We start from the raw sequence: 24,923 nt of genomic DNA, 5'->3' as shown, positions 1-24,923 counted from the left end.
CTGCTGCCAATTAGCAGGGTTATGGAGAAGAGACATGGGATTGCCCTGACCAAGCACATGGCGCCGCCAGTGGTGAAAAGTTGAATCTGTGGAAGAGAGATGGTGGAAGGGACTCCATCCAGTTCTCTGGGGGAAATCTTTAAGATAACTATACAGTATTCACAACAAAATACCCTCTCACTCACACACGGTTGAAAAGTCTCTGTCTGTGAGTATCAGAGAGAACACTTCTCCACGGTTCTTTATTTTTAGCAAATGACATTGTCTAAACAAGTGGACACAGGAAAGAGATCACAGACTGCAGCAACACAAGCAATGTTTATGCTACAGTGGGCAATCCCATTGCTAAACTAGTTTACACGGGCAAGGGCTTTTTAATTTTTTTTTCCAGGTGAAAGTCACCCTGGCAAAGACTGTCCCATGCAAAGCCTTCCCTACTACTTAAGCCCCACATTTGCTTTGAGTAGATGAAAGAGAGGGTAAGCAGTGTGAGGACACATTCCTTAGGATCTCATGCCTGTCTGGGTGTGGATTGGCTCTACTTCAGCCCCAAACAGCCTGGCAATTTGGTTTGCATTAGGGAAGGTCTTCCATTAGGACAGGGGTGACTAAATCCATGATTCCACAGGCCCAGTCTTCCTAACACCCCAAGGAGGGAGAGGGGGGTCTGCGGTTGTGGGTGCAGCCCTGTAACTTGCCTTTGGTTGGGGATGTATTTAGCTCACCACCTCCCACCAAATCACTGGCATGGAACCCAATATTTCTGTCTTTATATGGGCAAAGTGAATTTCATCCTTCACACGCATCTGTAGCTGAGGTTATTTATATCTGTGAACTAAATACAACGCTGAATGGGATAAGAATACCCATAGGTTTGGAGGTTGTAAAGTACTTCAACAAGAAGCCTCACATTTTTGAATGTCATTAGTGAAGATGACATCTTCGTTGGCATTTGTTTTTTCTCATAAATATGAACTGCAGAAGTTTCTATTTAAATGATAAATGCACTGTGGCAGTGTTACCTTCCATATAATATATGGGGACTGGCCATGATGTGAACATTTTGTTACTAGAACTAAAATGCTTTCATGTGATTGACTTGGCTTGCTTGCATAACTGCTGGCATTCAACATGATAGCTTTAGAAATATGAGACCCAATTACGTGAATCGTTAAAATGTCTGTATCATGAACATTGTAAAAGCAACAAACATTGTAGTCCTTGGCCTTTCTTTCCAGACATTAAAAAAATATAAAGTGAATAATGATCAGATGGAGACTCATTCTCTGTGTGATGAAGCCATTCTGACTAGAACATTAATTGCACTGATAATTTACAAGCTGAAACACTTGGAACATTCATGCTCCTCTCTCTAAAGTCTCCTTTATATTTCCAGTTGTAAAAGGGGAAATGTCAGCTACACAAAGATGTATGAAAAAGCCCACAAAGTTCTCCCTTAAACTTTCTTTTTGCAAGGCTTCAGATTCATTTCATATGGATTTTTCAGACCTTCTAGTCTCCTATTATCTGCTACAGTAATGACTTTCTTTGGAGAGTTCAATATCATGGCAAAACTATTACTCGGCATTAATGGTTAACATAAGAGCAGCTGTGCACAGCAAGTCCTTCATTTAGAGAGATACCATTTTATTTGATTAGAAATTGATTTTAAAGCTGTTCCATTATTAATTTGCCTTAGCAGGGAAAGCCTCAGTAGTTGAGAAAGACAGGCTTCCATTGACATCTGGAGAGATTTTCAAAATAACTTTTTTCCTCAACGTTTTAAAAAAATTAAGACTGTCTCTTATCTGGTTATCTTTAAGCAGAGACTTTCAGAGCACTTTACACACACATTAAGGGGAAACTTATCCTTCCAGATACTCATCTTCAGCACTCTGTTTTCCTTACATATATTGTTCTCCCATTAAAATCTATTGACCATCTAGTTACAGAAGGAGAACCCAGTATCCCAAAGGCATTACCGTAAGGACTTGAGAGCGAATTTTAGTCTATTTAATAAGATTTCTCATTACCATTGGGAAATGGGTTAATATTTATATCTGTTTTAAAATGAATAAACTGAGGCAATGAGGCTAAAATCTGTGTGGTCAGTATGAACCAGTGGTAGAGATCAGAAGGGACCCTGTAGTCCTGATTCCCATTTCCCTGCCCTAAGGCTGCACAGATCCTGCAAAGTCTTTTGCACATAAATACTTGTAAATATGTGAGTAGTCCCAGTAACTTGAGTGTGACCTACTGGATAGAGCACTGGACTGAGATTCAAGAGACTTGGTTTCTATTCCTAGCTCTGTGACCTCAGGCAAGTCACTTTACTACTCTGTGCCTCAGTTTTCCCATCTGTTAAATGGGGATAATTATACTTCCCTCCCTTGTAAAGCTCTTGAACATCTACTGATGAAAATGCCATATAAAAGCCCAGTATTTTACTGAATGGGTCTACATCAGAAAGTAAAATTAAGCACGGATGTCAGTCTTGGCAGGCGGACAGCTAATTTATAACTAGGCAGCTGGTCAGCAAAGACTGACATTTTTGTCTTAAAAAATACCAACTTCAAACTAGGAAACTGTGCAGGTAGCCAGGCTCTCTAACCCACCTTCCTATCATTTCAGTAGTAAGACAGACATAGCTCTCATCATCCTGGAGCCTTTTAAAGTAGTTTGAAAATTATGGAGACTGAATTATGCCATGGAGACATGACAAGTTCTGATGGCTGTTCAGGACTGTCTGACATTTTGGGATGAATTAAGTGAGTAGAGCAGAGGCGGTCAGATATTCTTGCCAGAGGAACTGCCAATCCTTTTACCAAGCACTCAAAATTTCCTGAAGCTACCTAGCTAGGACATACTGCCTTCTTGTAGCAGGTATCTAACAGGAAGTAGAGGACAGAGAGTCCTGGAGACAGACAGTTAGTTTAAGGATTCTGAGTAAAATTCTGATTGTAGCTTCATCCATTAAGTTGTTGCTACAATTGTTAAATAAAATAGTATTCTTGAGGTAGTCATTGAAACCCCTCTGATAATTGAAACCCGAGACTCTCCGCTTTCTCAAGAATACTATTCTAGGCTCTTTCTGGTATAACACTGATAAATCGCATCTAAGGCACTCTCCTGGGACAGCTGATTCAGTTTTGCTGTCTATATTATTTCACATGGTTAATCACTTATCAGAACTGAGAGTTTGCTTTAATCTAGTCTCTCTTCTCAGCAATGCTGTGCAGCCAACCTTTCTTAAACTGTTTCTCGTAACAGGAGCACAAACACCTGTACATCATATTTAACTACAGAGAAATGCTTCCCTCTGGTTTATTTGACTGAAGTCCAAAACATAACAAATTCCATTATTAAAGGTCTTATCCGTTGAGCAACAACATAAACAAAACGGAAGGTGAGGAAATGACTAATAAGGCGTTCAGCAAAGGCCATATAAAGACAAACTAATTCTTGAGTTTAATTACTAATTAGTAAAGCAAAAATAATGTGCTTCCCATAGCATCATTATACTGACCCACTGATTAACAATTATAATCCCAATTACATCTGTAATTAAGAAGGATTTCAAAGACATTACAAGGGAAAATAGATGGTCTGCATCTACATTTCCATTAAATCTACGAAGAATTCTATAGTTAATTGTTCTTTTGGGCAGTTGCTTTTTACAGCCCAGAAGTGAAATTAGATAGCAGGATAGATGTCACACAAAATGTGAACAGCTTTAGTATCTGTCATCTAGTCTGTCAGTGTGGACCTTTCTGTCTGCAAGAAATCCAGCTAAGGTCAGTGAAGCTCTACGTGAGTGCAGCCCACATGGAACTAATTGCAGGATCAACTGAATAACTGAAACCCTCCCAAAACTCAATGGCAGACAATCCCTCTTTCCTCCCATCCAACATCTAATCCCTAGTTAGTAAAAATAAAGCAAAATCGGATAAAGGATCTCAATGAAATCCAAGACGTAATTTTCCCATTCTAGATGTGTTACTTTAGCAAAAAGAGGAAAAATAAGGGACATTGAACATTTTAAAGGCTTTCAGATGAAAGCGTAAAGCTAATGAAGGTAATGTTTTGCTTGTTGCCAGCTTGTTGTTGAAAGATACTTATCATCCACACATATGCCATTCCCATGAAGACTGTATTAGGCACAAGCCTGAAAAATGAGCAGCCTTACATCATATTAGGAAAGCCAACAGGCTCTAGCTCTGGATAAATGGGGAAATCCAGCAGAAGGCCTTCCACTCAGAAAGCTCAGATGTTCAAATCTAGGGACTGGTAGCAAAATTATGTCAGCTGCCATGGTGGCACATGGGGAGAGAGTTGGCCTCTCAGCTTATCCAGGACTCTCATTATGTAGGCCTTTATATGTCAGAATAAAAATTGTGAAATGGACCTGGAAGTAAATAGGAAACTTGTGCTGTCTTGGTGTAATATATTTCCTGTTGCTTAAACTGGTAAGGAAGCAGGTAACCTCCTTCTGGACTTTCTGTAGGTTTTGATTGGTGTTCAAGACACATCTCAGAAAGAGTGTGTTGCAATAATCCAATCTAGAAGCCACCAAGGTATGGACAACTTGGACAAAGCAGATAATAGAGAATAATAGGTGCACATGGCTTAGCAGGTACAGGTGTGGGTGTGGGTGGGGATAACTTTTAACCACTGTTTCTACAAGAAAATCTAAGAGCAATTTTTGAGGCAATTCTGTGAGCTGAACTAATAATTCAGTAAGGAGACACAAGATACTCCCAATGTAAATGTTAAGCCTCATCAGTGCCATTTTCTCTAAATGGTGATTTCTGAAGTTAACTCTTTCAATTATCCACGAATGTATCCTAAACATCTAAAAGACAGTGTCGCCAACTTGCAAATTTATCAAAAGTCTATAATATTGGGTGTTTTTCATCAAACTCCAGAACTTGGAGTAAACCGATTAGGTGAGGATATCAGCTTTCATTGAAAAAAAAAAAAAGTAAATCTGCCACTCTTCTGGCTGTTGAAAATATAGTGGAACCCCATTTATCCAATCTAACTGGGACAGGGGCCAGATCTGATAATTCAGAGAATGGACAGGGCTCAGCTTGTCAGAGGCTTGGTCTGTCAGCCCCAGACAGTGGGGCTCAGACTTCAGCTGAAGCCTGAGACCCTACACCCAGGGCTGACAGCAGGAGCCCCGCCGCCTGGGGCTGACACAAACCCAAGCCCCGCCACCCGTTGTTCCAGCTGTCAGCCCTAGTTCGGTTAATATGGAGAACCGGATAATGGAGGCTCAGCTAAACGGGGTTCTACTGTACATGAAAATGACACCTGAATACACAATGAAGGCTCAAAAGCCAGAAGGCAAAAAACCCAAACCAAACAAACCTCGTGATTTTTAAGCCAATCACATGATATTTTAGGACTTGACATGATATTAAATAGGACACTGTTACTGACTTACACATAAACACTGTGGCTATGATCCTTCCCTACAGTATGGACACATGATCCCCACAGGATACCCCTCATATGGGAAGGGCACTGGCTGTCATTCCAGGTAGTGCAACAGAGAGGGCAGAAAGAGATGTGTCCACAGTGCACTGCAATCTGGCTATTCTGTTAGTGTAGTGGACCACATAGGGCTGTTATATGCCATTGCTATTTAGAGCAGCCCTAGGGATGTTGTACGTTGTGTCAGAGGCTGGTCAGGACCTCAGCATGCGCCATAATTAGGGAAGTGCTACAGTGAAACCAGCTTCCCCACTCCTCCCCAATGCCTGCTTCTAGTAGTGCTCCATGAGTGGGCATAGGGTTTGTCTGAATAAATTATACAAAATAATGGTCTGGTCACAAAAATTTAAACAAAAACATCCAAGTTTTAGAAAAATGACAAATGTCCATGGTGGTGATATTTTAATCAGCACATCCTTTATTTTGCACATATGCAAAATGGGTAAAACCCCTTATAAGCACTGAATTCTCCCCCACTTCTATCCCCAGCCTAATAATTTAAAACCACTACTGAGGTCTCTGCTGTTTCAGCCCTGCAGCAGCAGGGAAGGAAGGCAGTCAGGAAAGAGTTTCTTGTGGTCTTAGGGAAGGTAGCGGCAATGTCTCAAAATGTATGAGTATTTCTGCCCTCTCTCAGCCCCCATAGGGTGACCAGATAGCAAATGTGAAAAATCAGGAGGGACGGGTGGGATGCAGTGGTGTTGTGACCCCTGTGCACCAGGGGCTGAGTCACAATGCCCGGCGTGTGGAGCTGAACCCAGACAGCCGCGTCGGACAGGAATCTATTCAACAGGAGACTTGCGGGGGGGAGGGGGCAAAAGCGGGACAGTCCCGCAAAACCCAGGGTTGTTAGGAAGTATATTTGTGGAATGTGTTAGGGACTAGAGGATTGAGATTTCCTGTTCAAAGGAAGGAACCAGGGTGGATAAAAAAAATCAATGATTTTTTTAAAAAAATCAAAAAAAATTTTTTTTATTTAAATCAGATTTTTTTGATAAAATACTTTTTGAGGAAAAAATCCTATCTAATGATAGTTTTAATTAAGATACATTATAGCTCAAAGATATTTCATCATGGAATAGGGATTATAAATTCTAATTCTATAGTATGAGACAATATATTCATGTAATGTTTAAGAAAAGTTTTGTCAATGAGTTCCAATAGTTCATGGATTAGTGACCCAATCTTATGGGGTTCCAGGGGCTTCTGTATAGATTATTTAGGTTAATCTTTCTATCTACCCAATGGGACTCAGTGCTCAGTCTAGAAAATACCTTCAGAGATGCTTAGTTTTGCAGTTCTCAAACTGTGGATTTGTCTCCAGCGATAACATGCTTGTTAACAGCAAAAATGTTTTAAATAAATAAATAAATAAATAATATATAGAGGTGAGAAATAACAGACCTCAACCCTATTGTCCCTCTACAAATTTGTGTACACGGAGTCAATCCCTTACCTCTCTCTAAAAGTGCAAAGTTTCAAAAAGTTCAATGAATAGAAGATTGTTGGAGGTGGAATAGATTTGGACAAGGAGAAGAAGTCTGGAGAAAAATGTGAGAAGGGAGGGACAGGGAGTAGAAACAAAAGTGAAACTGTTTGAGCAGCATATTCCAGAAGTCTTGAGGTCTTTCTGAGTGTAGCCCTCATTGATTTGAGATCTACCATACTGTTCTCTCACTAGAAGGGAAAACCTCTAATGGCAGCAGGCCATAAAAGAGATCCAGTTGGGGAATATTTTAATGAAATTCCTCTACCTGTGGGTAAGACAGGCATGCGTGCAAAATGCAAACAGTGATAAACTTTTTTATTTCATACTTCTTTCTTAAAGACTGCCTGTCTTCCTTCTGGACTATTCTTGAATTCTCATGTTTGAGCAAAAAATATAGTTGTTACTCTATCATTTTAGATGCAGTTGTGATAAAAAATAAATAGCTGAAATAGGCAGATCTTCCTTTTACAATTTCACCTTTAAAGTAGCACTGAGTATCAGTGAATGCAATGAGTAATACTAAATGAGCAGTATGGTACACCTCTACCCCGATATAACGTGACCCGATATAACACGAATTTGGATATTACGCGGTAAAGCAGTGCTCCGGGGGGAGGGGAGGAGAGGCTAGGCTGCGCACTCCGTTGGATCAAAGCAAGTTCGATATAATGCGATTTCACCTATAATGCGGTAAGCTTTTTTGGCTCCCGAGGACAGCGTTATATCGGAGTAGAGGTGTATTTACAGCTAGGGTTGGGTAGACAAATTGCAGCTAATAATTTGTTTGACAAGTTTCACATTTTTCTCTTTTTAACAATTACAATTAGCTTGGTATCATCTCAAAGATATTAATTATGGATTAAATTCACCCCTTCGCATAAGTACTGCCTGTAGCAGTTTTGGAAAGGCTGAACACCCAAAGCATGAGCACCACTGCAGCAGTTCATTTTACCTGAAGACCTTAAAGTGCTTTACATAAATTAAGCTTCATAACATCCATAGAAGGCAAATAGATCTTTTTATGCCCATTTTACAGACTGATAAACTGAGACACAGAATTTAGGGCACACATATAAAATGGTGAGAAAATACACAAAAAACATCTTGGCTCAAATTTCCAAATCCCAAAGTGCTCATCAACTTAAACTGTAGAGTGTAGGGTAAAGAATGCACCCACAATGTTTACGCCAGTGACAGTCTACTAGTGCCATGTGCAGGACACAGAGTCAGGGAATTGTCCAGTTACAGAAATACCTATCAGTCATATTTGCAACTTGCATGCACAGGGCTAAGCTCAAGAACACTCACCTATGGTTCATTAGAGTATAATAGCTAGATGTAACAGCTGGGAGGATGCTGACTGTATGTTTCCAGTTGCTCTCTAGAAGACTTTGATCACTACAACTATTGTGTGATTTGGATGCATCTGACTATGCAGGTCCTATTTCAGCACCTCACAGAAATGATGTATTTTTGTTGTCAAACATATTTCTGGAACATTTGCTTCTCTGTCAGCTCCAGGAAGCTGATGTGTTGCCTATAAACTTTATGCTGTGTGTACTTGGAACTCTTATGTATCTTCCCTCTCTCTCATTTTCCTCTATATTAAAAGACTGAGCACTTTTCTCTTTGGTTGAGGGCATTGTACTCATTTCCAAATCACCCTGTGTGTCTTGTCTTGGGACGTCCCTTTTCGGTCTAAGGGAATAAACAATTTTTGGAAACATATGGGGTGAAATCCTGGCTGCACTGAAGTCAATGGCAAAACTCCAGTTGACTTCAATGGGACCAGGATTTCACCCATAAACATTAATTTTTTCAACATGATATGGGGTTCTGAATAGTATAATATTGGCACTTTTGTACTATGTAAAACTACAATATACAGATTTTAATGAAAGTGCATGACTAACATCCATATAGTCACATGTTTTGTCAGTTATACTGATGACATATTGTCCCTATATACACCTGATGAAAGCAATAAGTAAGACATTTTGAATTGACTTGATTTTACTAAATGCATATCCTATTATAGCTCTTCATGGCCCTAGTCCTGCTTCCATTGTAGTCAATGGATGATTTATCATTATTTAGTGGAAGCAAGCTCAAGCCCACCGAAAATACATTAATATACAAATTATATCTTGATTGCATCTGCTTTACATAAATATAAAATATTATTGCTATATTTTACCATATATATATATATATATATATATATATATATATATATATATATGTATGGCTATGCATCTACAAAACACATACATTCAGAATCTCCAATATATTATTCCTATGAATATTCAAAGGACAGTATTTTTTATACCAGTTAAACTGTAAGGATGGTTTAACGGTGCGATTGCAAACTTTAGACTGGGGAGACCCAGAGTCAATTCCCTGCTCTGTTGACAGACTCCCTCTGTGACCTTGGCCAACTCACTTATTCTCGCTGTGTCTCAGTTCCCACCTGTACAACGGAATTAACAGCACTTCCCTACAACAAAGGGGTATTGGGAGGATAAATACCTTATTAAAGATGTTACATCTGCCACTCAAATGTTATGGATGTAAGCACCTAAAATAGATAGCTAAACTAGATTTAATTGGAGGAAATGTATTTTCAATACACATTTAAGGATATTTTACAAATATGTTTGCCATTTAAGAGTGCCAGCTGTTACCAACAGTTATGCAACAGTGGAGTGTGAGACATCATAGATACAATTTCCCTGTACTTGGAATAAACCACTGCATAGTAACTATTGATTTATTATGACGTTTTAATGGTGACCCCAAGGCACAGCACTAATGTACCACATAAGTATAGTGACAGAGAAGCTTGTAACAAGGGAAATGTGAAAGTAGCCTTTTCATTATTATTTACTCATTACCTCTCACTGTAGTTATTTCATCAACAAACAGCATGGTGACATCCACTGGACTGAGGTACTATATAATATCTTTTTCCACAACTAGCCCAAAGGAGCATAACAGCCAATGCCATCGCTTGTGCTAATCATACAACTACAGTATTAATGTAAACCTCTGAACCCTCAGAAATGCCAGCAATCCACCCTGAACAGAAGAAGAAACACCCTAACATTTTTTCTTAACCAGTTCCAGGTAAAGGAGATACAAGACAACGTACATAAACTTTATGCTGTTGCTGGTTATAGCGTAATTTAAAAAAGAATGGAGAACTTCAACAATAAAAGCACCAGTGTAGAGAACATGCCTAATATAAAACAAATCTTTGTAATAAATTATCCATATGGAATATATTCACTCAACGGAGTGTATTGATAGCTAAAAACCATTAAAATATACATCTTCTTACATTAATTACTGTGATACAATAAGCTGACTATTTGACAGGTGGAATATATGCAGGTTAAAAGAATGCCAGTTGTATTAATTAGTTTTAGCTTTAGTGGCATGGCCATAAGTGTTAGAGGTCCTGAATCTGGCGAATAAACACATCATCATACAATTGTGCTTAATCTACAAGGTTATCTGCCAACCTATTGAGTCAAGCATTTGTGGAGCATGTAAGGTGCAAACCTCACCAGCAAGTGTTCCAGCACTATTTTGTAGTTTCCTCTGCTGTCATATAGGGCTTATTTACATTCTGAGCTGGGGGTGTGATTCTCAGCTCAAGACACATACCTGAGCAAGTTCTGATCAAGGTAACATGCTAAAACTAGAGTGTAGCCATGGTGGTGTGAGCAGAGGGAGCCGGGGCTAGCTGCCCCGAGTACTTGCTTATGGTCTCAGATGGATATGATTTATAGCACGCCTGTCCCACCACTCACTCTGCCACCCCTACACTCTATTTTTAGTCCTCTAGCTGGATGAAAGCTAGCAGGAGTATGTCTCCTAGAGCTGGAAATCACTGCCAGCTTGAAGTGCAAACATACTTTTAGAGAGCTACATACAGAAACAATGCAGCTGCACAATATTCCAAGCAACATTCTACTCCTGAAATCCATTCCTAAGTGCTGAGTTACAGCTGATGAAATATTCTGAACCCAGTTTCCCCTCTCACACCAGTTTTACACCAAGACAGTTTCACTGAGTTAATAGAGTTGCTTCTAATTTGCAGTGGGGTAACTAAGAAGAGAACCAGGCCCGCTATAATTTTGTTCTGAGAAAATTAAGGTATCTTTAATTGTCACAGGATTGCTTGAATAAATAAAGGGGAATTCCTTACTGGTATTTCTGAGAGACACGTTATTTGGTTATAAGCTTGCAATTACCTGGATAATACCGGGCGAGGCCAGTCGCACTGCCAAAAACCTGCCATAACAAACTTGGGTCTTCTTCTCTGTTCTTTTTGAATACCTCATCCAATGCTCCAGTCCAGTTGAGTTCATTTAACACTATTGTAGCTGTAAAAGAGGAAACATATTTGGTATTACAAAGCAAAGTATTTGCATAATTAGCAGCTAATATTCCTTAAAGGAATTTTAAAAATTGTGAAAGATTTAACATGACAAATATGGTGCAGGGGCTGAGTAAACTATTCTAACAACTATTCCAGAGACTATGTAATTTAAGTAAACAACAGAGTAAATTTGAGGAAATGCAGTCCTGCTCCTTGAAAGTATTAATATTCTTTAATTTTCTTGTACTGCTTTTTTCCCAGTGATTCATCTGCATGCAAAGATTATTCTTATTTTTTTGGATACTTAATTTCTTCTGTGAAATATATTGTTTCTGATGGGTCATTCTATTCTTGATTCCAGGCTACGAACAAGTAAATTAGAGGATGTAACCACATAACCTATTTGATCACAGGACACAGCCATGTGACAAAGCAAGGTGATACCAACAAAAGATGTATAAGTCATTGGAAAATGTAACAAAGGTCTCTCTTTCAAGCTAAATGCTATTATTTAAGATGAATTCCATGGAAAAGAGAAAACAATGAATTAAACAACATTAGAATTGTAAAACCGAGCTGGGACTAGCAACCAAAACCGTGCTCATTATTGCAAGTTAACAGGACTTCATGTTTATGGATGTGAACACTTGCAGAAAGATCAATTGTGTGGACATTAATATTCATGAGCAGGGTCAGTTCCACGGTGAACTTGAGATACAAGGAAATTCATATGCTTAAGCATGATCAGCGCTAAACACTAAGTGGCCAGTGACATGGAAATTCATATTCACAAAGCTGCCCCGCACTGATGCTTGTGTTACTTTTGCAAATATTTATATTAGCATGTTCTATGCCTTAGTTTTAAAAGTGGAAAAAAAGATTGTAGGGGCTTTATGAACAATGCTCCACTACAGTACTAATCAACTGAACAAATAATGAAGTTGAATTATGGTACTATGCTTTAATCAGTTGTAAATCCAATTAATTTCCAAAGATATTTCAATCACAGTAGGCACCAGCTTGGCATTAAGATTTTTAGAACAGAGCAAGGTTTTAGTTGGTGGTTGGGTCACTAATGCTTTCCTTTGTCTTGTCTGATGCTTCAAGACTGAAATACATAGGTTATAAAGATGATAGTGACACACTCATTACCAACAGTGAACTCAAAAGGGGTGGGGGAGGGGGAGAAATATATCTGAAGTGACAAAATGCATGTACAATATTGCTTTTCATCAGAATTCTGTTGTATTTCTACAGAATTGTCTATAGGAAATTCAAGCTGGACAAAATAAAGCGAGTCCATCTTTCAGACAAAAAAATGGATCATTCTGCAAAGCTTTATAGGTGAGGTGGACGGAGGACCAAGAATAAAAACTTGGTACAATATTGAAGTTAATATCTGCGTCTAAACTGAGGTTTTTGTACTTAGAGTAATAAATTGCTAACATTAAATTTCATAGGTTTGTTTTTTAAGGCTAACGGGACATTTGGTACACATTGTTCTGTGAAAGAATTATTTTTTCAGAGAAGTTTTAAAAGTGCTTTCTGTTCTCCTGAGATGCATACTTTTGGAGAAATATAAAATTAAACCTCCTATTCTCCAGATCCCTTCTAACCAATAAATCTTTACTATAAACCCAGTCTCTTTGTCAAATATCTAATTAAATATATATTTACTTGAGAAAGAGGAGCAATTCCCTCAGGTAAAGTAAGTACTTAACTATCATTTTTAAAATGTTTATTGTACAATGATGTTCTTTAGAGCAAGTTTGCTCTATTGTATAATTATGTAATGAAGCACTGCAATCTTTGTACAGCCCTTGTAACACTCTTTTTAATTTGTGCAGTGATTCTCTCCTGGACCTTACTTACATTACTAAATACCTAAAGTGGAATCCTGGCCCCAGTGAAGTGAATGCAAGTTTTGGCATGGAGTGCCTCTAAATTAAGGACATGGGGAAGATGAAAGGAGGGTTTTTGCATTAAGACACTGGACAGAGACTCAGGAGATAGAGGTGCTATCCTCACCTCTGCACAAACTTCCGTTATAACTTTGGGCAAGTCACTTAGACCACTGAAGTCAATGGGATTTAGCATATGCTTAAGGGTATGTCTACACTACGAAATTAGGTCAATTTTATAGAAGTCGATTTTTAGAAATCGATTTTATATAGTCGATTGCGTATGTCCCCACTAAGTGCATTAAGTCGGCGGAGTGTGTCCTTACTACCATGGCTAGCATTGACTTACAGAGCGGTGCACTCTGGGTAGCTATCCAACAGTTCCCGCAGTCTCCGCTGCCCATTGGAATTCTGGGTTAAGCTCCCAATGCCTGATGGGGCAAAAACATTGACGCGGGTGGTTTTGGGTACATGTCATCAGTTGCCCTTCCCTCCGTGAAAGCAACGGCTGACAATTGTTTCACACCTTTTTTCCTAGAATATCATGCAAGCTGGAGGCTTCTGCCTCAGGCTGCTCTCCAAGCCGGCAGCACTGCGCGGTTGCACCTACCCCAGCCTACCCCTTGCTCCCATAGCTCATGAAGCCTGGACAGTAGTAAGAAGCAGTTCAACTATAGGTTGAGCAAGTGCAGAATGGTGGTAGAATGTGCCTTTGGACGTTTAAAAGCTCGCTGGCACTGTCTGCTGACTAGGTCAGACCTCTGTGCAACCAACATTCCCATTGTTCTTGCTGCTTGCTGTGTGCTCCATAATATCTGTGAGAGTAAGGGGGAGACGTTTATAGCGGGATGAGAGGTTGAGGCAAATCGCCTGGCGCCCGATTTTGAGCAGCCAGATACCAGGGCGATTAGAAGAGCACAGCAAGGCGTGCTGTGCATCAGAGAGGCTTTGAAAACCAGTTTCATAACTGGTCAGGCTTCGGTGTGACAGTTTTGTGTTTCTCCTTGATGCAAACCCGCCCCCTTTGTTGATTTTAATTCCCTGTAAGCCAACCACCCTCCCCCCTTCAAAATAAAGTAACTATTGTTTTGAAACCATGCATTCTTTCTTTATTAATTAAAAAAAAAAAGAGATAATGGACAAAGTAGCCCGGGTGGGGTGGGGCAGGAGGGAAAGACAAGGCCACATTGCTTATTGTAGCCACACTAAAAATCAAACTGTTTGAATGACAGCCTTCTGTTGCTTGGGCCATCCTCTGGAGTGGAGTGGTTGGGTGCCCGGAGCGTTCTTGGGCGTTTGGGTGAGGAGGCTATGGAACATGGGGAGGAGGGGAGGAGTTATACAGTGGATGCAGCGGGGGGGTCTGCAGCTCCAACAGATGCTTCATCATGTCCGTTTTCTCCCCCATTAGCCTCAGCATCGCATCCTGCCTCCGCTCTTCGCGCTCACTTAATTCTTTCCTGGGCTCTGCCACTGAATGCCTCCAGGCATTAAGCTGTGCCCTATCAGTGCCCTGTGCGGGAGGACTGCATGAGCTTGGAAAACATGTCATCGCGAGTGCAGTTTTTTCCCCTTCTAATCTGCGATAACCTCAGGGATGGAGATGATAGGGGGAGTGTAGAAACATTCTATGCTCTACGATTCTGGGGGGACTGCATGGTCACCTGTGCTGCTGCGTGCTGCTGAGTTCGCCACGCTGACCAAACAGGAAATGAAATTCAAAAGTTCCCGGGGTTTTCCTGTGTACCTGGCTAGTGCATCGGAGTTCAAAGTGCTGTCCAGAGCGGTCACATTGGAGCACTCTGGGATAGCTCCCGGAGGCCAATACCATCGATTTGCATCTGCACTATCCCAAATTTGACCCAGCAAGGCTGATTTTAGCGCTACTCCCCTCGTCGGGGAGGAGTACAGAAGTCAATTTTAAGAGCTCTTTAGGTCGACAGAACGGGGTTGGTTGTGTGGATGCAGTCATTTTTAAATCGACCTAACGCAGCTAAATTCGCCCTAACACCATAGTGCAGACCAGGGCTTAGTGCTTTGCTAAATATGGATGAACTTGAGCACAAGTGTAAAGCCAGACATGTGCTTAAGTGCCTTGCTGAATTAGGAAGGACTTATTTCTCCATGATTCAGTTTCCCATGCTTAAAATGGGGATAACGATACGCCCCTATAAATCGATTGAAGTATGTGAGGTGCTCAAATACTACAATGATGAGTATCCCAGAAAAGCCTATGCATAAATAATAATAATAATGGTTAACAAGGGGGAAAAAAGAGTGATCACACATATTATTGAAACAGCTAGATACTACAGTGACAAGGACCTTACAGATATAATAGAGTAATTCACCTATTAATAATTCCTCTGATTTTTCTCCATGGTTTTATATGGCAAAACCCCTTCCCTACTTCTGATATTTGTGGAAAAAAGGTGCTAGACACTTAACTTTAAGCATCTTCTTTATTTATAGGTTGATTCCCCACCACCCCACATCCTACCCCCAGGATTTTAGAATATATATTGTATTTTACCTTAAAGTACTATTTTTGCACATGTGAAAGACTTTTTTCCTTATTTATGCATTTTAAGAATGATTTGTTAAAAATGAGAAAAAAAAAATAAAGTCCAGGAAAAAAAACTGTTTCCTGTCAAGTCTGAATGCCTGAAAACAGGAGTTTACGAGTGGAGTTTAACTGGACCAGCAAAAGCAGCTCACGCCAACACCAGTTATAGTAGTAAAAAAAAGCTGGGAGAAAGCTGCTAATGACACGAATAGCATTTCTACTGTCACATTTTCAAAAGCAAACCTTCCAGCACTCCAGAAATTAATATAGTGAATGCTCCAGTTTTAAATTGCAGAAGTAGCTCACACAATTATATGGTTCAATTTGCATCAACTTCCTTTTAATTCACTCTCTCACTGTGACCGAAGCAATGTGTCATGTACTTGGAAGCGAACATGTATAGTGCAATGGGGGAAGGCTGCTATTCAGATACCACAACATAAGGTCATTAAAACAACCATTCCAGGAGGAGGTTTGGTATTTGTGTGTGTACTATAAAACAACAAGCTTCTATCACAAACAGAATATCCATCCAAAGGGACAGGGAGTGAAGAAATAATTGAAAGGAATTATAGCTTTCACCATCACTTTCAAAACTTGTATTTATTCAAGAAGCTTAATACTGCTTTGCAGTTGCTGATGGATGTACCCTCACTTTAAATAGGCAAGAATGTCAAAATTTGCTGACAATGAGATCTACCACTTCTCTGGCTGCTAATAGGCAATTTCAAACTGGCACCTCTGATGAATAGTTGATTCTGGTTAAACTTCTAACAGCAATGCCTCTGAAGCTTTCCAGCTTAAGAAAAGCCATCTTAAACAAACAAACCAACCAACAAACAAAAAACAGCTATTCCTCAAACCACTCCCCCCATAAAATATCAACTCATTTTGCACATAACTAAATCATTCCAGAGATATTGAATTCAGCTGACCATGATCTAAACTTTAAGATTTGGATTTCTATTGGCTTCCCAAATGTAAGTGTTTCTTATAGTAGCTATAGTATATTTTCATTTATTGTTGTTGTTTTGAAAAACTGGACCTTCCTAAAATGGACTTTTGATGACTTGTAGTGGCCAGGTCAATTGAGAAATGACATTTGCTAGAATCACTTACCTTAGCTTTTGAAGCACACCATTGTAAGAGGATGGAGCTTTTGATGATAATGGCAGAACATCAAGATTTAGATAACTGGCTTACTCCTAAATCCTCTTAAAAAACAGGCCTTGGTCTTTGGAGATTGACTCTCAATGTACTTCTATTGCTACCTCCCACTTGACATGGGCAGGAAAGGAAAACTAAATTCATCATCATACAATAGGCAACATCATTCTTTCCTGCTAATTCCATTGAAATACATCCATCTTTTCTCTCCCGCCTCCTTTTTTTTGTTTGTTTATGACATGGGATTCAGGAGCCTTGACAAGCCCTGGATTCAATCTGCCTCTGCAAATGCAATCAATAAAACACTACACTATTATTTGCTCTCTGTTAAGCAGAGCTGGAAGAACGTAGTTTTGATGATTTATTTAATGTATAGGCCCTGGCCTGAGTAGAAGGCAATGTATGACTTTATTTGAAAAGCCTGGGAGCTATTTACTATCTCCGAAAAGATGTCAGCTACTGTTCCCTAATGATGCAGCTATGCATACACTGGAGGGAACAGAAAGCACCTCCTCAGCAATGCATTTATAACATAAAAGTGATTGTCTTTTAGTGTGATGGTGGGGGGCTGGGTTTCCATCTCCTATTTTAATGAAGTTGACTCATTGATTTAAAAAAGCACACACAACTTAGGCAGAATTATTGTGGTGAATGTTATATATTATTCCAGTCAAATACTGGGATATTGGAGTGAGGATATATTTACATGTGTGTATTTATTCACGTGTTCACACTTGTGCTCAACCCCCCCGCTCCCCAACCCCAGTCAACAACATCCACACATTACGGAAATTCCACTGAAAATGTATTCTATTTTTCTGCCTCATATGTTTTATTACAAAACCAGTACACTTTGCCTACGTTTTCAGAGCTTAGACACTTTCTGGTGCATGTTAAAGGAAATAGTGCTAAATATACTCACCAATCACAGAAAGTTTTTACTGCTATCATATTTACGTGGGGCTGAGAAAGAAAGTGTAATTTCCTGTAAGTTTCTAAACAAACCTAGGTACTGAGAGAATTTTTATTAAGTGCTTGGGTGGCTCATACATATAAATCTGTGGATGCATCCACAAATACTAAAGTCCTGAAGAGGCCATTAAAAAAAAAAATACAACTCGGTGATTTTCAGAGCTTCAAATGAAGATACTGGGGTAATTCACCTCACAAGGTATGACCTGGTGGCCTACAATTTCTCCCATGATATAAAGCTCATCAGAAGTAAAAATTCTACCATACATTTAAGTAAGTCTTTCTCTATGTGTGCTCTTTCTTTTAAGGCTGTGGTTATGTAGGTAGGAAGTTCTCTGAAGAACCCGTGGCCTCTACAGAAACTTTTTCCACTGCTTGGAGACCATCTGTCCTCATATCAGTAAGTCAGTCTGCAGCTGTAGGATCCTCTTGCTTTTAGATGCACAAATAGCCACGCTGGCAAAACAAAACAAAAAGAAAAACCCCACAACTGCCATCTGTGACTAGCCAGAAGAATGAACCCTGCTGTATTGGTCACAGACCTGGCCACAGTGATGACCTCCAGATAACTGATTCAAATTATGTCAAAAGTGAAACTAGAAACCCTGAAAAAAGCTCCATCTGAGCCAAAAAAAGCAACCTTTCAGCTTAACCACACAGTAAACACCTCACCAAAGTGCAACACTCTCTGTGCTTGCTCATCACTCAATACAAGTATTAGTGAAATTGTTTTTCCTAATATCCAACCTAGACCTCCCCCACTGCAACTTGAGACAATTGCTCCTTGTTCTGTCATCTGCCACCACTGAGAACAGCCTAGCTCCATCCTCTTTGAACCCCCCTTTAGGTAGTTGAAGGCTGCTATCAAATCCTCCCTCACTCTTCTCTTCTGCAGACTAAATAAGCCCAGTTCCCTCAGCCTCTCCTCATAAGTCATGTGCCCCAGCCTCCTAATCATTTTTGATGCCCTCCACTGGACTCTCTCCAGTTTGTCCACAATACAGATATATGTTTTTATTTTAAATATATATTCAGCGAGATAGCTGCTCTAGAGAATATTTTAGTGATTTAGGATTAAATCAATAGGATCATGATTTGAATCTAAATAATTGAAAAAAGCAGGTAATTACTAATGTTTGCAGCAATATTGAAAAATTTAGCATATTGTAGTTCAACTGCGCAATTCTTCTTCTTATCTCTTTCTTTGTGTATGTATAAATAATCTTCCCATTTGCTACAAATATGTTTTGGCTCAACAGAATATCAAAATTAAGTAAGAAAGAATCTTGCAATATCTTAGAATTCATTTACCTACACAATGCAAAGGAGTGAAGAGTAAATATTTACTATTTTTAGAATTATGCAGTGTAGCATTAATAATCATTGCTTATCTGCCTTTTATTTTAACTGAATTCTAGGGTTAATTTCTGGGTTCCAGTATCTGTGTAGGTACCTATTTGACGCCAACACCCTAATATTGTAATTCTTCCTATATATTTAAAAAAGAAATCGCAATAGTGCTTGTTCTCATTCTCTCTCTCTCTCTGTGTCTCTCACTTCTTGACTTGTAGAAGAATATCTTAATTATTTTATAAATATTTGTGTTTGTTTTTCTTTGTCAGTATGTGAGAGAGAACCCATTAGTGGGGGAGAAGCCATGTCTAAGAAACAAATTCTATATTAAGTTCTGAAAATGGTTAGTTTCATGATAACCCTTATTTTTCTATAATTTCTTTCTCTTGCACCCATGAGCTTTCCCTTTTGATTGACAGCATCACTGTTCTGGTGGAACTCAGCTGTTGTGTGAGGTCATGTTTGCAGAGGGAGAGGAGATCTCTTAGGTAGCTAGGGCCATTCCCATAGAACACTTTGAATAATAGGATGCAGACCTTGAACTTGTATTCAAGGAAAAACAATTTCACTAGTTGTGTGGTGAAGCACTGGAATGGGTTACCTAGGGAGGTGGTGGAATCTCCATCCTTAGAGGTTTTTAGGCCCAGCTTGACAAAGCCCTGGCTGTGATGATTTAGTTGGGGTTGGTCCTGCTTTGAGCAGGGGGTTGGATTACATGATCTCCTGAGGTCTCTTCCAACCCTAGTCTTCTATGATTCTATGATTCAAATGTACTTAATTCATACTCTTATTTTTTAAATTGGTGAATGCAAAGAAATATAAACATTTACAACAGAAATTATCATCATCAGCACGCTATATTCAAGTTATATACATTTTGTTTGTCTGCTTTAACAAAAACTAAACAGGCATCTCTGAAGAAACACAAAGTAACACTATCTCCTTTATCATTTTGTCCAAGTACCAAGATGGCATTTAAAGGACAGAAGGAACTAAAAAAAATATGGTTCTAAAATTATTCTCTAATAGTTTCAAAAATAGTTCAGTAAGCAGGGAAGAAATGTTCAATGGGATTTTTTAGTGCATGTAACTGTTTGGTCTTTTAACTACAAATCAAGTGCAAAACCTTGGTTTGGAATGATCCTTAATCAGTAGTTCAAATTGAATAATTTCAACATCAGAAATTGCTGAAGCATAATTTTATGATATACATGTAACTATCTTAATTAGAAGTCCAAATGGTAAAACACCCTGTACTTTTTTTTTAAACGTATGAGTTCTCTATTCCCCATTACATAGCTGACATTATGGATTAGATACTTCTATTAATGAGTCACCAGAGAAGACACTGAAATCTAGCATTCAGTTGTTTCTTATGTCAAATCAAGAAAATTAATTGGCAATGCCATATGATGTAAGCTGACAGGTTTAGCTGCCACATGCTGATAGCAAGAATGGCACACTAAAAGCTCATAAAAAAGAGAAATGCCCAGGAGAAGGAAATGAGAATAAAAATGTCAAGAACAGAGGATGGAATTAGGCTTCTGTTACATCTCAACAAGAGCAATTAATAAAATGTAAAGTAGGCATCAAAAGCTTCACCAGTTCGAACTCACAGTGTTTAAATGAGTTATTCACCACTCTATATAAAACAAAGGAGAAACATTTTAAAATGTACCCTGGCCTACAGGGGCGGCTCTAGGCACCAGCGCAGCAAGTGCATGCCTGGGGCGGCAAGCCGCAGGGGGCGGCGTGCAGGTCGCTGTGAGAGCAGCAGTCAGGCTGCCCTCGGCGGCATGCCTGTGGGAGGTTCACCGGTGCTGCGGTTTTGGCGGCAATTCGGCAGCGGGGATGCCGAAGGCGCGGCACCGGTGGACCTCCCGCAGACATGCCGCTGAATCCGTGTTACCAGCGGACCGCACCGCTGAAAGCCACCTGACTGCCGTGCTTGGGGCGGCAAAAAACATAGAGCCGTCCCTGCTAGCCTACTGTCAGTTGCAGTTAGGGTGACCAGATGTCCCGATTTTATAGGGACAGTCCCGATATTTGGGGCTTTTTCTTATGTAGGTGCCTATTACCTGCCACTCCCTGTCCCGATTTTTCACACTTTCTATCTGGTCACCCTAGTTGCAGTGTAGATTTCTCTCCTAACTAGGGATGGATGAATCTTATGATTGTAGAGGTTTTAGTACCTTGTGAATTCTTTTTTTAATTCACAGTGGTCTCATAACTAAGTCAGTTTGCAAAACTTTTTCCTTTGTAATTTAAACACATTTCTTTTCGAAAAATGGCTTCAGCTTGAAAATAAAATAATCTTTTGTAATTTAATGTATATACCATCTATTAAGGATAAAATACATTAAAAGCTAGGATGGCACAAGTGATACCCCTATTTTTGGAGGGATTTGACACTATTTTTGCTATTTCTTTTTTTGCAATCTTTTTAGTCTGCCCACTCATTCCAATTTGCACCCCTTTCCCACTGCTGCTCTGGTCTCTTTCACATGAAACACAAATGCAATAATATCCAATGGTTCTGAACTTTCAGTTTTACAATTATAACAATCAGGGTTGAGACACCCCAAGGAGATAACAGGGGGTCAGAACCCCAAAGAATGAGCAACTCAATCAACTGGTTGTACACAATGTTGTTGTATATAAATATATGGCAAGTATGGTTTTTATGAAAGCTTGTAATACTTTGAACTTGATGGTCATTAGGAGAGATGTATACAGGTATAGTTATGAATGTATACATGTGTATATACGTAGAAAATTGTAATTGTAACTGTGGTGCAACTACACCATCATCTCACAACAGGGGATGAAGTAATCAGGCAGGGGGAGGCTAGTTGTTTACACAAAATCAACTTCAAATACCATCCATTGTCCAGCCAGGAAGACACAATGGTGGACCATTGAAGTTAATGGAAAGACACTGAAATCGAAAAGAAAACCCCAGGCTTGGAGAACTGAGGCTTGGTCTACACTAGGAATTTTCTTCAGCATAGCAACATCTCTCAGGGGTGTGAAAAATCCAACCCCCTGACAGAGATAGCTATTCCAACCTAACCACCAGTGTAGATTGTGCTAGGTTAATGGAAGAATTCTTCCATCGACCTAACTATTGCCTCTTGGGCAGGTGGAATACTGACATCGATGGGAGAACCCTTCCCATGGCCATAGGTAGCGTCTACGACAAAGCACTACAGTGGCACAGCTGAGCCGCTGCAGTGTTTTAAGTGTAGACATACCCTGAGATATAAGAGAGTTTTCCCCACTCTGAATAACCATGAGTCATCATGTCAGGAGAAAGAGGGGGGGAAAAGAGAAGAAAAAAAAAACCTTTTAAAAACAGGCTTGGATTTGAAGGGCTTCAGATGCTGTCCATAAATTTCTGGCTAAGTGGGGTGCTGTCTGTGAAACACTGGATCCCCTCTAGGACAGAGGGCACACTGGGAAACTGTTCCAAGACAACAGGTAACTTGTGTTAGAAAAGGAAATTTAGCTAATACAGAAGCGTAAAGCCTGAGATTGTATCTTTATGTTTATTTTCTGTGTAACCTGCATGTGTTGACTTTTCCTCACTATTTCATCTTTGAATCTACAATTTTTCTATTAACTAAACTTTTGGTTTATTTTTACCCCAAGCAGGTGAACTGAGAACTGGGGGCAGGTTTCATTCCTTTGTTGGCGACAAACCAGAGGGGGAAAAGTCCAAGTTTCTAGCAGGTAAGAACTAAGGGATTTGGGGAACTGAGGACAGGAAGAGGCTGTTGAGGTCATCCTGCAAGGAGTAACTAGTCTGGTGGAAGCCAGGGTGAACCTTAGACTTATAGGCTGGCTACTGGTGTCAGAGCTCTGAGTCATAACAGCACAGCACCCAGGCACCCAAAATTATAAGGCAGTGGTGATAGATTCCCTTACTGGTCTGGGTGATCCCCAAAATGTCAGAACAACGCTCAGAATTATGCTAATGGAGTTTGGGCAACCCAAATCATAACTAAATACAAACACGACTGCTTTGTTTGACCACTGAAAGGGGACCAGTGGCACTACACAGAACAAAGAAAGGGATACATTTCATTAAAATAGCATTGAGAATTATTGCCTTTTTAACCTTCTTTCCCCACCCCTCAGTATTGCATTCATTCTGAAGTCTGATTTTATCAAGGTTTTTTTTCCCCATTTGCCAATAGGTGGTGATTATATAAACTGTAAGTACCGCCTACTGGCGTATAAGCACCAGTGAACTAACATGAACCAGCTACCGACCTCACCGAGCTATTGTAGTGTCCGGCTATATAATTTATAAAACATTTTGCAAATGTATTATTAAGGGGACTGTCTGGCAAAGGCTGAAACAGAATTCAGGAGGCAGGGGTCCTAAACCTGTTATCACTTATTTAGGATCTTCTCCACCATTATAGTAATTTAGACTTCAAAAACTCTTTTAAAAACTAGCACGCTTAAAATCTGCTTTTGGCTTTGTCCAGATAGGAAATCTGCCCTGATTACACTTAGCCACTGATGTAGCTACATCAGCACGTACCTCTAGTGTAGACAACTTCACTATTGGCATCGTTGCAGGTTACTCTACAAAAAAATTAAGGTAAGATGCACTAGTACAAGCCAGTGGTAGAAGATTATAATGGCTCATTCTGTTTGATCTAGGGGTTTGCACTGGTGCAGTTACACTACTGGCTGGCCAATGATGGCTGAAATTGGGGAAAATTCAGGCCTTTGAATGAGCAAAATAAAATGAACAGAAAACCCGGCTGCGTATGCACAAAGATTTAAAACACAACTTCAAAACTAATACGCCAATTTATTTCAAACCTGGGTTGTTCTTTGGACCTCAAAGTCATCCAGGCTAGATGAGACCTAAACTTCTAGTGCAGGGGTGGAGGTGGGGGAAAAAGGGGAATTACAAGAGAGAAAATCCTTTAAGGAAAAAAAAAAAAAGTATTTTCATCTGCCTTTATATAGCATAAGGAAGCCAAAACAGCAAAAGCTTTCTTCCCCTTTGCAGTTTGCTGTAAACTGTTATGCTCACTCCTACTAAAATTTATATTATTTGTAGTCTGAGAATTCTTTGAAAACAGAGATGTTATTACAAATTAATTTCATACCATTCACAGAGTACCAAATTGTCAAGACTTTCCTTATGACAAGTATACTGTATAACAGCCTTCATTCCTCTTATTCTTACACCAGTGGCAGTAACACCAGACATATGTTTGATGTTTGTTACAAATAAATGAAAGGCAACTTTAACAGGCCAAGTTTAATAACCACAAACATTGCTGATTTTTTACAGTGGCTCTAATCAACAGAGAGGTAAAGCAGTCACTAATAAACTTGTTCATCCAATTAAATATATGGAAATCTACTTTAAGGGATGCAACATTTTCATAAATATTAAAAAGGAACAGACCATTTCAGTGGATTTGGCTAATGGAATCTAATTTAAACCCCATGTAAATGAAAGATTAATGAGCAATGGGGAGATGGGGATACTGGTTTATTCTATCTAATTGTATCTAAGGCTATAGAAATCCAAGACATATTTACTGAGTATGACACAAA

The 24,923-nt window shown here is 39.5% G+C and overlaps 1 protein-coding gene across 5 annotated transcripts in view; it reads right to left on the bottom strand.

The window, feature by feature from the left end:
- Window positions 1-24,923, bottom strand: part of CACNA2D1 (calcium voltage-gated channel auxiliary subunit alpha2delta 1) — a 658,640-nt gene that overhangs the window by 173,616 nt on the left and 460,101 nt on the right. For all 5 annotated transcript variants that reach the window (XM_026648660.2, XM_026648662.2, XM_026648663.2 and 2 more), the window contains one exon: window positions 11,248-11,379. In XM_026648660.2, coding sequence (XP_026504445.1) covers window positions 11,248-11,379 — 132 coding nt within the window. The remainder of the gene's footprint in view (window positions 1-11,247; window positions 11,380-24,923) is intronic.

This window comes from Terrapene carolina, unplaced genomic scaffold (genome assembly GCF_002925995.2).
Source record: "Terrapene carolina triunguis isolate 2854851 unplaced genomic scaffold, T_m_triunguis-2.0 Scaffold68, whole genome shotgun sequence".
NCBI lineage: Eukaryota > Metazoa > Chordata > Testudines > Emydidae > Terrapene > Terrapene triunguis.
This window is presented reverse-complemented; position numbering and strand designations above follow the sequence as displayed.